Source organism: Yarrowia lipolytica, chromosome 1E, assembly GCF_001761485.1.
Source record: "Yarrowia lipolytica chromosome 1E, complete sequence".
NCBI classification, from domain to species: domain Eukaryota; kingdom Fungi; phylum Ascomycota; class Dipodascomycetes; order Dipodascales; genus Yarrowia; species Yarrowia lipolytica.
This window is the reverse complement of record NC_090774.1, coordinates 739,413-752,870: the sequence shown is the minus strand read 5'-3', so window position 1 is coordinate 752,870 and position 13,458 is coordinate 739,413. Positions and strand designations below refer to the sequence as shown.

Here is a 13,458-nt window from a genome sequence, read left to right as displayed (position 1 = left end):
CATCTCAAGATACACTCTTAATCACCCACAATAACCCCACAAAGCTAAGCGAAAGAATATGCACGGCACACGTGGCTGGTGCATATATTTTAGATCGCCAGAATGTGACAATATAAACGGTTGAGATGGTGAGCTGAAAAGGAAAGCTGAGACTGTAGAACTCACTGGCCAAGTCTCGGAGGCCAAAAACAATAACCCCAGCCAAGGGTCAAAAAGAATCTCCCGGGGGCGAGTCGAACGCCCGATCTCAAGATTACAATATGATACCATTACAGTCTCGCGCCTTAAACCAGCTTGGCCACCGGGAGATGAAAGAAGAATTTGGGCCCAACCGGGAATTGAACCCGGGACCTCTCGCAAATTGCCTAGGACACCCTAAGCGAGAATTATACCACTAAACCATCGGGCCGCAATTTCTTGCGGTTTTTTGGGTTGTGGGCTGTGCTATCAAGGGTTTGTTACAGGTTATGAGCGACATTTTCTTGTCCTCATTATATTCAACTCCTCTCTTAAAATACCCCCAATTATCCCAAACTCTGTTTTCAATTTTCCTACCTCTCATAACACTACATTTACCTCACCTAACCCTCGCAAATTTTAGTTGCTGACGAAACTTCGCAGACCTTTTTTCAAGATCAACTCCACAACAACTACACACAAAATGTCATTCCTTGGACTCGGAGGCCAGAACCCTAACGGACCTAGCAACCCCCAGAAGCTGCTCGCCGCTGAGGCCGAGCTCGACATGGTCACCGACATGTTCAACCGTCTGGTTGAGTCTTGCCACGAGAAGTGCATCAAGGCCGACTACTCTTCCGGCGACCTCAACGCCAACGAGGGTCTGTGTCTCGACCGATGTGTCGCCAAGTACTTTGACGTCAACACCAAGGTCGGAGAGGTGAGTATGAGAGGAGCGGATGGCAATTATGGATTGGAAGACACTGCTAACACAGTACATGCAGAAGCTTGGAAGCAGCGGATCCTTCATGGGCCGACCCTAAATGTGAAATATGTACATAGAATAAAAGTCCATGAGATTGTACGTCTGACGATGGTTTATTTGGCCCCCTGGCACTTCAATTGATGACATTGCAGCGCTATTACGTGTTGTAGAAGGTTGAAGAATGTGCGTGATTAGCTACCTGATTATGTAACCAATCGTGGGTTGCTAGCAATACTGTAGCTACGAGTTGATGATAGATCCCCTTAGGTATTAATATTATGTACATATTACAAGTTACGTGAGTAGTTGTCGTTCGAGAGCGTTCTACTTGAAACCAAAGATATTGGCAATTCGCATTCGAATACCTTCCAGAGAGTTCACCTTGGGCCTCACGTCCAGGTAGAACGAAGGCATGCCAATCATGCCAGGTAGCTGCTTGCCCTCGTAAAAGTCAATGACGTAGTCGATCTTGGTTCCACATCGGTCCACGGTCCAGTCGTGACGGTCAAACGGCTTCTGATAGCCCAGAAACCAGTTGTTGAACCGGGCCTTGGGCGTCAGTTTCTTGGAGTCGCCCTGGAACGACACAAGTTTAGGACCACCGCACTTGTCGGCCATTTGGCCCTCCCATCGCTGGATCTCGTACCATGCTCGCTCGTTAACGGCGTTGTGAATAGGAACGATGCTCTGCATGTCCTCGGCCTGGGGATCCCACTGCTTGCGCTTCATGGCGTTGAAAAACTGCTGCTGAGAAGGATACACCCAGTTAGAGTCCGAGCCAGCTCGAGGGATGGTCGAGATCTCTCGTTGCTGATCCAGACCGGTGTTGGGCTCGCTCAAGGCGGCGTTTCCATAAGGCTCCACATCTACAGAAGCCGCTAAACCGTGGGAGGCCACGTTTTGACGCTTGACCCAGACATCTCGAGTCTCGTGATCCACAGGACAGGCTTCCGCCGCAGCCTTGGTTTCTGTTTGAGCGACTTCGGGCTTCTTCATCTTTGTGTGATCAACAGGACACTCCTTGGGCTGAGCTGTCCCGGAGGCGGCGTTTTCCGTACTGGACTCCAGCTTGCGTGCCCAGACCTTTCTGCTCTCATGGTCGACGGGACACTTTTCCTCGCTCATTTTTGTATACCGAAGGTGGTGATATGGTGTGAGTGTTCCTTACCGAATGTAACGATATGTTGTAACGTTAGTAAGCGAAATTCGACTCGTCAAAAATCCAAACTCTGGAACACCAACCTTAATTTATTTAAACTACCCCATAAGTAAATCTCCCTATAGCTTATATTTGTGTCCCGAAACAACATGATCTTCGACCGGCTCTTCAAACACGAAATGACCACCTATTCGGCTCCGGGAAAGGCCCTCCTTTGCGGCGGTTATTTGGTTATTGATCCGGCGTATTCAGCATACGTCGTGGGCCTCTCGGCGCGTATTTACGCGACAGTTTCGGCTTCCGAGGCCTCCACCACCTCTGTCCATGTCGTCTCTCCGCAGTTTGACAAGGGTGAATGGACCTACAACTACACGAACGGCCAGCTGACGGCCATCGGACACAACCCATTTGCTCACGCGGCCGTCAACACCGTTCTGCATTACGTTCCTCCTCGAAACCTCCACATCAACATCAGCATCAAAAGTGACAACGCGTACCACTCGCAAATTGACAGCACGCAGAGAGGCCAGTTTGCATACCACAAAAAGGCGATCCACGAGGTGCCTAAAACGGGCCTCGGTAGCTCCGCTGCTCTTACCACCGTTCTTGTGGCAGCTTTGCTCAAGTCATACGGCATTGATCCCTTGCATAACACCCACCTCGTTCACAACCTGTCCCAGGTTGCACACTGCTCGGCACAGAAGAAGATTGGGTCTGGATTTGACGTGGCTTCGGCCGTTTGTGGCTCTCTAGTCTATAGACGTTTCCCGGCGGAGTCCGTGAACATGGTCATTGCAGCTGAAGGGACCTCCGAATACGGGGCTCTGTTGAGAACTACCGTTAATCAAAAGTGGAAGGTGACTCTGGAACCATCCTTCTTGCCGCCGGGAATCAGCCTGCTTATGGGAGACGTCCAGGGAGGATCTGAGACTCCAGGTATGGTGGCCAAGGTGATGGCATGGCGAAAAGCAAAGCCCCGAGAAGCCGAGATGGTGTGGAGAGATCTCAACGCTGCCAACATGCTCATGGTCAAGTTGTTCAACGACCTGCGCAAGCTCTCTCTCACTAACAACGAGGCCTACGAACAACTTTTGGCCGAGGCTGCTCCTCTCAACGCTCTAAAGATGATAATGTTGCAGAACCCTCTCGGAGAACTAGCACGATGCATTATCACTATTCGAAAGCATCTCAAGAAGATGACACGGGAGACTGGTGCTGCTATTGAGCCGGATGAGCAGTCTGCATTGCTCAACAAGTGCAACACTTATAGTGGAGTCATTGGAGGTGTTGTGCCTGGAGCAGGAGGCTACGATGCTATTTCTCTTCTGGTGATCAGCTCTACGGTGAACAATGTCAAGCGAGAGAGCCAGGGAGTCCAATGGATGGAGCTCAAGGAGGAGAACGAGGGTCTGCGGCTCGAGAAGGGGTTCAAGTAGCACTGTGACAATGAGAAGGATAGGCATTAAAGGACACAAATGGAATAACAAGGTCGATTGGATTGTACAGTAAAAGGGTGATGAGACAGATCCAGTCCGAGTGCATACTGTTGATTCGGAGCAATGATGTCATACCCTCGTCTCTGCCGTCCGTCTATGCATTTGAGACACATGACAGGCCAGCTGATCGATGGGGTGAATATACATAAAAAGAAAGAAACGACAATCGCCCCAACGCTCTTGTCTCAGTAAATTCTGTATTGTAGTTGCTTTTGTTGGGACGGTGTAAGTCAAGTGATGTGATCCTTACAGAAATCTTGGTCTGGAGTCCCGTCACAGATCGGAGACTACACGGACAAGTACTTGTACTTGTAGAACCACTCGTAGTGCCCTATTAAGATATATTATTATAAAAAAGTTCGCCACAATTGTTGAATATATCATGTTTCAATTATACGAGACAGTTATGCATTATGTTTCGGATGTGTATGGTGACATATTGTAGTGTGACAAGCGATCTGGAAATGGCCATGAAGAGCAAATCACAATTACAAGTACTTGTACAAGTGCTACAACAGTACTATTACATCGGTCATACCTCAAAATGCGACATCTATATACAATACACAACATCTATTCTAAGCGCCGGAGCTCTTATCTAAGTCCTTCTTGGCACCCTTGTTGAAAGTCAACTTTGGCTGTTTCTTCCGGGGTCCTTTGCTTTTATCGGCAGGCTTGCGCTTTCTGTTCTTTTCTCTCTCCTCCTTTTCCTTCTGGAGCACCTCTTCAGACTTGGTTTCACTGACAATGAGGTTCTGGACTGTGTCTCGGACCTCCTGATCAGTGTACTTGGGGTCTTCAAGCATGGGAGCGGTGGCTGAGTTATCCTTAATCTTCTCCAACAGCCTGAGCACGTTGTCAGCCGTGTTATCCTTCTCCACCGGCAGGTCCACTATAAGTTTGTATTCCTTCTTTTCCGCGTCTGTGAATGGCTCGAGTCGTTTAATAAACCCTCCCATAATCATGTAAATCTTCTGGGGCGCCAGGGTTGCGGTGGAGACGGTTTGATGGTCTTTACGGGCAAACACCCGCTCCTGTGTGATCTTCTTGAGCGCTGGAATCGTCTGTTGATTGTGCACAAACTGCAGACCGACCATATCCACCTCGTTGCCCAGCTCCTTCCTCAACCCGTCTACAAGCTCCTTGCGCTCCTTGACCGACGAGTTGTTTCGATCGGCATAGACCACCTGGTGGCTTTCCAGCTGCTCCAGAATGGCCTGGAGAAACTTTGGACGTCGATTTGTGCCGGTGATGTCGTCGTTTTGGACCTGTCCAAAGCCACACACAGACGCCAGAGTCTTACCAACGGTGCTCTTGCCGCATCCCACCGACGCCACAGGCACGATAACGTATTTGGGCATTGGCGAGTACGATGGATCAAGTTTGGAACTTCTTTGGAACCCACAGTAAGGCGCGGTAACATGCTTGTGCCCAGTGACGTTAAACTTTAGGGGTGCATGACGTCATGTGAAAGAGACAGAATAGGGTATGAGGTTTAGGTCCGAGATTTGCGACTTTGACGGGTCTTCCGGGGTTATTGATGAGTAATCGTTCGAGGAGAGTCGCGAGATGAGCCATCACGTGCTCATAGTTTCGTGTCAATAAATTTCCAACCCTGTAAACCCCTTCAAAGTCGAATTTTGCACCACCCCACCTATCTTCAACGCCATTTGTCACGAGGAAAACCCCTGCCGCTCGACTCATACAAAGTTCGGGGGGAACAGCTTTCAGTGGGGAAAAAGGGTGGGGTAGCTCTTGAAGACAGCAGACTTTTGTCTTTTTGAATTGTTGCTTTTCATCGTCCATGCCGATCACTGCCTAAACAGACCCCGTACCCCGCCAATAGAAGCCAGCGCGATTTATCTCGCTCAACCCGAGCCTCAACTTGTCTGTCTCTTGTCCTTGTCTCTATCACGCGTCTGAGACATTCCACGGCGAGAAGCCAGCTACCTACACAACGGCCCGTACCAGAACCCACATCACTTGAACCACCACTCGACGCGCCACTAGACGCACTATCACGACATTCACTGGGCCACTTCCTAGCATCAACATCAACCAAGACACTTCCTAGCTCCAACATCAATCAACATCTAAATCATGAGTCTCCAACTACTCATCGATGAAACGGGCAACTTCACCGACCCGTCCGGAAAAGCTGTGATTCTGCGGGGAATCAACGTGGCAGCAGACGCCAAGCTTCCTGCAAAACCGTTCACACCGTCCCAACAAAAGGCCGGAGACGACTTCTACGACACAACAGTCTCTTTTGTGGGCTCTCCTTTCCCCCTAGAAGAAGCAGACGAACACTTTGCCCGAATCAAGGCCTGGGGATTCAACACCATCAGATACATTTACACATGGGAGGCGCTAGAACACGAAGGCCCCGGAGTCTACGATGAAGAATTCATCGATTACACTATCGCCGTGCTCCGAAAGATTGGAGAACACGGTATGTTTGCATTCATGGATCCGCACCAGGACGTGTGGTCACGTTTCACCGGCGGATCAGGCGCTCCCCTCTGGACCCTGTATGCTGCCGGTTTAGACCCCCGACACTGCATGACCACCCATTCTGCCCTGGTCCAAAACCTGTGGGACAACCCATCCAAGTTCCCTAAGATGATCTGGAGCACCAACTACCAGAAGCTCGCGTGCCAGGTCATGTTCACACTCTTCTTTGCAGGCAACCACTTTGCCCCCAAGTGCATTATCAACGGCGTTAACGTCCAGGACTACCTGCAGGGGTCGTTTCTGGCTGCCAAACGCCACCTCGCCGAGCGCATTGCCGTCGACCAGCATCTGGTGGAGAACGTGGTCATTGGCTGGGAGTCCGTCAACGAGCCCAACCACGGGCTGATTGGCTATGAGAACATCCACGCCATTCCCGATTCGCAAAAGCTGCGGCTTGGACCCACTCCCACCGCCTTTGAATGCATGCGAATGGGAATGGGCGAGACCGTAGAGGTGGACAACTATGAATTTGGACCCTTTGGAGCCACAAAGAACGGCACGGTCGTCATCGAGCCTAAGGGAACTCTAGCATGGCTCAAGGACTTCTCCGAGTGTGACAAGATCTACGGATGGACTCGAGGACCTGAATGGCTACCTGGAATGTGCATCTGGGCCCAGCACGGCGTCTGGGAGCCCAAGACTGGCAAGCTGCTCAAACCCACCTACTTCAACGATGGCCACTCGTTCCACGGCATTGGATCCAAGATTGATGAAGAAGTGTGGGTCAATAAGTACTTTCTGGGATACTGGCTCGCCTTCCTGGCGACAATCCGTCAGGTCAACAAGGACTGGCTGGTTCTCATGCAGGCCCCAGTCATGCAAGTGCCACCGGATCTCGTCAACCACCCCGAGTTCAACGATAAGCGAATCGTGTACTCGCCGCATTACTACGACGGCCTGACGCTGATGAACAAAAAGTGGAACCGGCTGTACAACGTCGATGTAGTCGGTATTCTGCGAGGCAAGTATCCTTCCATTGTTCTGGGTCTTCGAGTCGGCGAGTCTGCCATTCGTAATTGTCTGCGTGACCAGCTGCGGTTCTTGCGAAAGGAGGGTCTTGCCAAGATTGGAAATTTCCCGTGTCTGATCTCCGAAATCGGAATCCCTTACGATATGGATGACAAATACGCATACCGAACGGGCGACTACTCACAGCAGATCCGAGCTCTGGATGCCAACCAGTACGCTCTGGAAGGCTCCAAACTGCACTATACTCTGTGGGTCTACACCGCATCTAACAACCACAAGTGGGGCGACAACTGGAATGGAGAGGATCTATCTTTGTACTCCAAGGACGATGCTGCGAAGCAGCTCCAGAAGTACGGAGGAGCTACCCAGACTCTGACAAACGGAAGTGCCGATGGTTCTCAGTCCTCGGAAGAAACCCCTCCTCCGACGTATACCTCCTATGCGTCGTATTACCTGGATTCGTCGTACCTCGGCAAGACGTCTATCGGAAAGAGCATCAAAGGCCGAGTCTCGTCCATCAAGGGCGCTATCCGACGTCGTAACAAGACTGCGGCTGTTCCTTTGTCCTCGCATGGCGACGCCTTCAAGCCTCCTCCCGAGTATGTGCTTGGAGCCCGAGCAGGAGAGGCCTTTATTCGTCCTTGTCCCCAGGTCATTTCCGGCAAGCTAGACTCGTATGGCTTCGACCTGCAGAAGTCTGTGTTCACCTTGAAGATCAAGGGAGCTGCATGTGGAGAGAATGACAAGTGCGAGGGCAAGTTGTTGCCCACCACCATCTACCTGCCGCACTACCATTTTTTGCAATGGGCCACAGGAGTGTCCACGTCTTCAGGCAAGTGGGAGTACGACGAAAACACGCAAATTCTCACCTGGTGGCATTACGAGGGTCCTCAGCAGCTACAGGTCAAGGGAAATATTCGGTTCATCACAGACTACATTGACACTGCCAACAACCTGAGCAGCAGTCAATGTCGATCTCAGTGATCAATTGCATATCGCACGAAACAACATAACATGTATTGTAGATTATTGCTTATTAGAAAATGGATTTATTATATTAATTACAGGTACTGGTACAGTATTAGTAGTGACGGCACTACAAGTACGCGTAATTACGTAGCTGACTGGTATGTAATAAATGATGCTGCTTGACTTTGTCTTGTCTCTCAACTACTTAGTCCCTGTATATAAGCAGGGTTAGCGCAGACTAGTTACTAGTGCCAGTCTAGCGGATAGGCTGCATGTGTTTTGCAATCCGACAAGCTGACAGATGTACTCCAAGGTAGGATAAGTAATATGCGAAAATTGGGGTCCTATAATATCTGGGATATTTCCTTCGGCAGTCCTTGCTCATGTGGTTGTAGATAATAAGTGAGAAGGAAGTTGGCAAAGAACAAGTCTCGCAACACTTGGCTGGAAGCAAAACCAAACTTGTATGTACTATCTGCCGCTCTCTATAGCACACCCATACCTCTTCTACACGATAAACCATACAGTATCGCTCTTCTGGAACACACTGTAGGCTGCACAAACTAAGAGATTAGTTTAGGAGTCGTGTTTCACCTTGTGCCAAGGGCTATCCGTGGCACCAGGTCCATGTTAGCACCGATGCTAGCCAGTCTAGTCCGTGGATTGATTGATTCTTGCTACCAATAGCTGTGTTGCTTGCCGGGGGACGTCATGTCTACCAATACCACAGGGGCTATGTAACGAGCCATCGTCAGTGTGTACAGCGCTGCGAGTATATATACGGGTGCAATGGACCCCACGTCCTGTACTTATCGCATAAGCGCACCATGATGCACATCGCAGATAGTTGTCCAGATCCTCTACAAGAGCCTCTCGTCACTTCTGGGTCTCCTCCGCCGCATGACTCTCCGCATACTACTGCCCTAGCGTTAGACCAGGCTCTCAAACAGCTTAGGGATCACAAGGAGGAGGGTGGAAACTTGAAACACAACCAGTGGCTGCACACAAAGGATCGACAGCGTCTGCGTATGTTGCAGCAGGACTGTGTGTCCCTCCAGACCCTGCTTGCAACGCTGTCCAACAAGTTGGGCCAAAAATTGTGGGCTCGACGGACTGCAAATCAAACAAGTTGCACGGCTCCTCACGAGTCTCCGAACCTGCAATGCGACTCTCGTGCAGACAAATCACACAACACAGCCAGTCACGCCATGCAGGTATCTGCCGATATTATGAAACAAATGAGGGGCCTGAACACGGCCAAACAGCCGTCTGGCTGTAAGAGCCTACCACGCAAGAGACATAAGAGCTACCTCCATGATTCTGGCGACTCTGATCTCAGCGACGACCCCATGGAGCTGTGGATCGACTCTGATTCGGATGCCTGCTTCTCGCACTCCCACCCGCATAATCCGAAGCTGGCTTCAGTAGAAGCAGCTGTCTCAGATACCCTCTCCCCTATTAGAGCAGATGTACCGTCACGAAGACATGGCAGCCCAAGGTTGGGCCACTCAAGTGACGTCTACAGCGCGCCCCAGAAGTCGCTGTGGAATGAGCTAGAGCAACCCGAGTGGAATGAGAATGTGGAAAAACCAGTGGGCCTCCCTGACAGTTCACCCGTGCCGAGTTAGTCAATGGTGGCCGACCTGTCTAAATTTCTGGCCCATGCAGAATCCAAGACACCTGTGGCCAGGTTGCTTCTAGAAACTGTCAGGGAAGAGCAGCCTACAAAAGTCTACAGCAGATACGACCGATACGCCGGGCAGAGTTACGACCCAGTTCAGGTAGCCCCGAGTGATGCCACCCCGGAGAAGATTCAAAAGCCGACGGAGATACGATCGAGCCGGGAAAGTACAGGGTCAAATCCATAATGGTGGATACGGCAGCATATGGAGCGAGGGAGCACATGACGTTGCACAAAGATTCTATTTATGCGGATTCGATTGAGAGCCAGGTCTGTTGGCGCCAGGAGTGAGATCCGCCTTTAGAGTGAGTGCAACTCCTGGGGGGGGGGTGATTCCGGTATATTCTGACAGATTTGTTCTGATTTGTTTCTCTTTCCTTGTTGCACTTGTTCGATCGTGATTTTCACACTGGAATTGCCTTTCCCCCAAGGTTTTGAGTGCGCAAGAAGCATTTCACTCATGTCGGATGTGCTAACTCAGGATGCGTGTGAGTATATTAGGGGGTAAAAATGAGAAGAGTCAAGTGGCAGCTTGGTGGAAGCTTGGGTGACAGCCGTCTTTTGGCTACATCAAAATTACAGGGAAATAATGCATCTTAACATACACCAATCATGTGCCGCCGGGGGGGACCCTCACAAACAGACAGCTTCTCATGCGATGACCGTGGTTCTGGAAATAATATTCCCACACTTGGGAAGCATGCCCGTTGAGGTCTTGGTCGAATTTCTCGATTTATGGGGGTCTTGGACCCAACCTGAAACAAGCTGTACCGTATACATGCCCCATGAACTTGTCTCAAATGCACTCACTGCACGAAATGCACGAAAACGCACAAAAAAGCACTTTTGTCTTTGCATGTGCGTACAGTGTGCGGTCACCGCGCATCTTTAGTTTGCAGATTGATCTTTTATGAACTTTAGTGGCAGCCGTTAATTAAACGTAAACGGAAGAGTAGCTTGGGGGCTCGAAAAAATAGGGGTAAAAATTTGTGGCATGGCAATCTTCGGATGTGCGGGCTCTACAATGGGATACCACGGAAGCGCTTGAAGAAATTAACGAATTCGATTTAGTAGAATATGATGCAATAAATACGGTCTAGAAATAATAGGGTGGGGTTTGGCTTCATAGATGAGAGGAAAGAAGCGGTTATTAGACCAATAAATAAACGAGGGTCGTGTGATGAGAGAACTCGTAGACGATGAACGACCTTGGTGGGTAGGGGAACCGATCGAATGGGTTGAAATTCTTTGGAGAAGGGTATTCTTAGGATTGATTGTGTGTGTGAGTGGACGCAAAAAGAAATGAACATTGGACTGTTCAAAAGCAAAGAGGTGTGGACCATTGCTACCATGCTCTTTTCTTTTTGACTGTTCCATCTCTTTATTCAACACAATTCCAGCCATTATCATAGTATGCGTAGCACAAGGAGGAGCCTAGGAGCGACGAGTTTTCGGCCACTCCAAACATCTCCTTGAATTTTTTCTGGCAGGCCAAAGGAGTGACCTTCTTGTCGAGCTTTCGGCTGAGCTCGGACGAAATGTGTTTCCATTTGTGTCGCTCGGCGGCCTCCAGCAGATCGACCAGAGCATCCAGATCGTCCTGCTCCCAGATGAGGTTGCCATTCATCTGGGCCATGAGCACCTCGTACCGCCGCTGGATGTTATGGGGGGTCTCGCCCTTGACCATTTCCTTGATTTCCTGCCATGTTTTGTTTTCGTTCTTCATGCTGATGATGAGCCGGTCCTGCTCCTGGGTGAACTTGGACCGGTAGGCTCTTCGGGCCTTTTTGATGGTGGCTCGAGAGGAGTTGCTGGACGAGGAGCTCGAGTGATAAGTCTGCTGCGGTTGCATGTGGTGTACCATGGAGACCATAGCCTTGTTTTGTGGCGCAGAGTAGCCCCTCTTTCGAGGCAGCGGCTCGGTGGTGTAATTGGGGTAGCCTGTTGTCGATGAAGTCACTACCGACGGGGCCGACGTCTTGCGTTCGTCATAGGGAGACTGGGCCGGGGTAGGGGAGGAAATGTCGTACTTGAAAGGATCTTCGTTTTCTCGCTTGAAGAGCGGCTTGTAGCCTAGGCGGTAGGACGAGTCCAGGGGCGGCATGTATTTGGGATTGAAAGAGGAGGACTTTCTACTTTTGGGCGATGGTGGCGTCTCGACATACTGGTAGCCCATGTGGTGGGAGGTGGGGCCCTGGGGCTGGCCCGGAGACGGTAGAGAGTGCATGGGGACCATTATCCGGCTGTTGTTGTTCATGGGGCTGTCTGTGTGCGAGTATCTTTTTTTCTTCTCCCTCTAAAATACAGGTGCGGTGATGCAGACGTTTGATCTTTTAAAGCATGGATCTTCGATTGGCAGTAGGCTAGCAGACAAAAGATGGAGCACTAGCATATCCCATGTACCATTCTTAAAATTGGCTATGCAGCCGAAAATCCATAAAGTGATGGGACAAAGAGCGTTCCAGGAAATATCAACCTGAAAAGTGTAACTCTATAACCTTATTCTTATACATGTGAGACAGTGCCAAATTACACACACACACACACACAAGACACACGACAGAGTCAACCCCTAATGGTGTCTTCACTTCATTCGACATGACTGACGTTGGTGGCCAACACTCAACATTGCAGCCACACTTGGCCACTCTGGGCCGCCAGCAAGCCCCGCCCCTCACGGCCTTCTGTGTCTCCAGACTCATCCACATCATCTCACGCGTGATTTAGTTGGAAGAGAGCCTAGCTATTGGCCTGGTCTTTGTCTGCTCGAGGCTACTGTGGGCTGTACTCGGGGTTATTTTTCATTTGGGGCTGGAGGGATAAAAAAGAGCGCGTGGAATTGGCCCCAAGATACTGGTCCACTCTGAGCAGTAGGTGTGATACAGTCCACACCACCCACAGCAGCTATTATTAGCTTGCCCTCAATGTTACCCCTGACGGTGATGACTTGCCCCTGTGGCGTATAACACTGGACGGGTAGGTCTGTTATTGCATGACCCTACTACAAGTAGATGACAAACAGACAGTCTGCACACTACACCGCGATTACGAGCACACAGGAGGGCCGGTGTTATCTTCCCAAAGTATTGGGCGGTCAAACAAGTGGACACAATCACTTGACAAGCACTCCGCAAGTACAGTATCGTAGCTAGTGCTGATAATCCAAGTACGATACGGTATCTTTCGTACATATTGTATCGCCTATGATAGCTGCTCTCACACCATCTACAGACGATGCAACCAATGCCCACCTGGGTCGGAGACTTTTGAGGCACACCACAGACACACACCCTTATCTGTGGGGAGCTGGAGGCCTTGTCTTTTGGCCGTTTTCCTTTTGCCCTTTTGTCCTTTTGCCTTTTTTGTGCTTTTTTTTCCTGATTCCTTTTTTTTTCCCTGTCTGTCTTCTTGTCCCTCTGAAATTTCGCTTGTTCACATCCTTGTTGCGCTCCAACCAGCCGCGGTGTAACGTCGATTGACCCCTGATAACTCAAAAGGCTGCTTAACAAAATTCACCCACAACCTTGCGGCTGGCACGGGGTCACGTGACGACGAGGGCAGTGCTGTTCGCCGCCAGTGCGCGTCACGTGATCCGGAAAAAAAATCCTCCCCCCAGCCAGCCGCACGGCCGTCTTGATGTTGCGTTGCTGTGTTTTGCATTCTATCAGTTCCCCAATTGCACAACCGCCGCTCTCCTCGGTTCACGGACTCCCAACCTTACCACCAC

The 13,458-nt window shown here is 50.3% G+C and overlaps 8 protein-coding genes and 2 non-coding genes across 10 annotated transcripts; 4 read left to right on the top strand and 6 right to left on the bottom strand.

Moving 5' to 3' along the window:
* Positions 1-218: 218 nt before the first annotated feature.
* Positions 219-308, bottom strand: YALI1_E07525r. Its single transcript has one exon. It is a non-coding gene; the product is annotated as a tRNA-Tyr (tRNA).
* Positions 309-323: 15 nt separating this feature from the next.
* Positions 324-409, bottom strand: YALI1_E07524r. Its single transcript has one exon. It is a non-coding gene; the product is annotated as a tRNA-Pro (tRNA).
* Positions 410-661: 252 nt separating this feature from the next.
* Positions 662-1,084, top strand: YALI1_E07522g (uncharacterized protein; the record flags this gene model as incomplete). Its single annotated transcript, XM_068282917.1, has 1 exon — positions 662-1,084. The coding sequence occupies one exon, from the start codon at positions 662-664 to the stop codon at positions 1,082-1,084; it is 423 nt and encodes a 140-aa protein (XP_068139018.1).
* Positions 1,085-1,267: 183 nt separating this feature from the next.
* YALI1_E07508g (uncharacterized protein) lies at positions 1,268-2,068 on the bottom strand (the record flags this gene model as incomplete). The annotated part of the gene is made up of 1 exon (XM_503620.3): positions 1,268-2,068. One exon carries the CDS (start codon positions 2,066-2,068, stop codon positions 1,268-1,270), a length of 801 nt encoding a protein of 266 aa, XP_503620.1.
* A 183-nt stretch (positions 2,069-2,251) lies between these two features.
* On the top strand, positions 2,252-3,538 carry YALI1_E07506g (uncharacterized protein; the record flags this gene model as incomplete). Its single annotated transcript, XM_503619.3, has 1 exon — positions 2,252-3,538. One exon carries the CDS (start codon positions 2,252-2,254, stop codon positions 3,536-3,538), a length of 1,287 nt encoding a protein of 428 aa, XP_503619.2.
* A 638-nt stretch (positions 3,539-4,176) lies between these two features.
* Positions 4,177-4,959, bottom strand: YALI1_E07479g (uncharacterized protein; the record flags this gene model as incomplete). Its single annotated transcript, XM_503618.3, has 1 exon — positions 4,177-4,959. The coding sequence occupies one exon, from the start codon at positions 4,957-4,959 to the stop codon at positions 4,177-4,179; it is 783 nt and encodes a 260-aa protein (XP_503618.3).
* Positions 4,960-5,698: 739 nt separating this feature from the next.
* YALI1_E07471g (uncharacterized protein) lies at positions 5,699-8,065 on the top strand (the record flags this gene model as incomplete). Its single annotated transcript, XM_503617.1, has 1 exon — positions 5,699-8,065. The coding sequence occupies one exon, from the start codon at positions 5,699-5,701 to the stop codon at positions 8,063-8,065; it is 2,367 nt and encodes a 788-aa protein (XP_503617.1).
* An 812-nt stretch (positions 8,066-8,877) lies between these two features.
* Positions 8,878-9,678, top strand: YALI1_E07440g (uncharacterized protein; the record flags this gene model as incomplete). The annotated part of the gene is made up of 1 exon (XM_068282916.1): positions 8,878-9,678. One exon carries the CDS (start codon positions 8,878-8,880, stop codon positions 9,676-9,678), a length of 801 nt encoding a protein of 266 aa, XP_068139017.1.
* A 19-nt stretch (positions 9,679-9,697) lies between these two features.
* Positions 9,698-9,955, bottom strand: YALI1_E07429g (uncharacterized protein; the record flags this gene model as incomplete). The annotated part of the gene is made up of 2 exons (XM_068282915.1): positions 9,698-9,744; positions 9,787-9,955. The coding sequence occupies 2 exons, from the start codon at positions 9,953-9,955 to the stop codon at positions 9,698-9,700; spliced, it is 216 nt and encodes a 71-aa protein (XP_068139016.1).
* A 1,157-nt stretch (positions 9,956-11,112) lies between these two features.
* Positions 11,113-11,988, bottom strand: YALI1_E07409g (uncharacterized protein; the record flags this gene model as incomplete). The annotated part of the gene is made up of 1 exon (XM_503615.3): positions 11,113-11,988. The coding sequence occupies one exon, from the start codon at positions 11,986-11,988 to the stop codon at positions 11,113-11,115; it is 876 nt and encodes a 291-aa protein (XP_503615.3).
* Between the last annotated feature and the right edge of the window lie 1,470 nt (positions 11,989-13,458).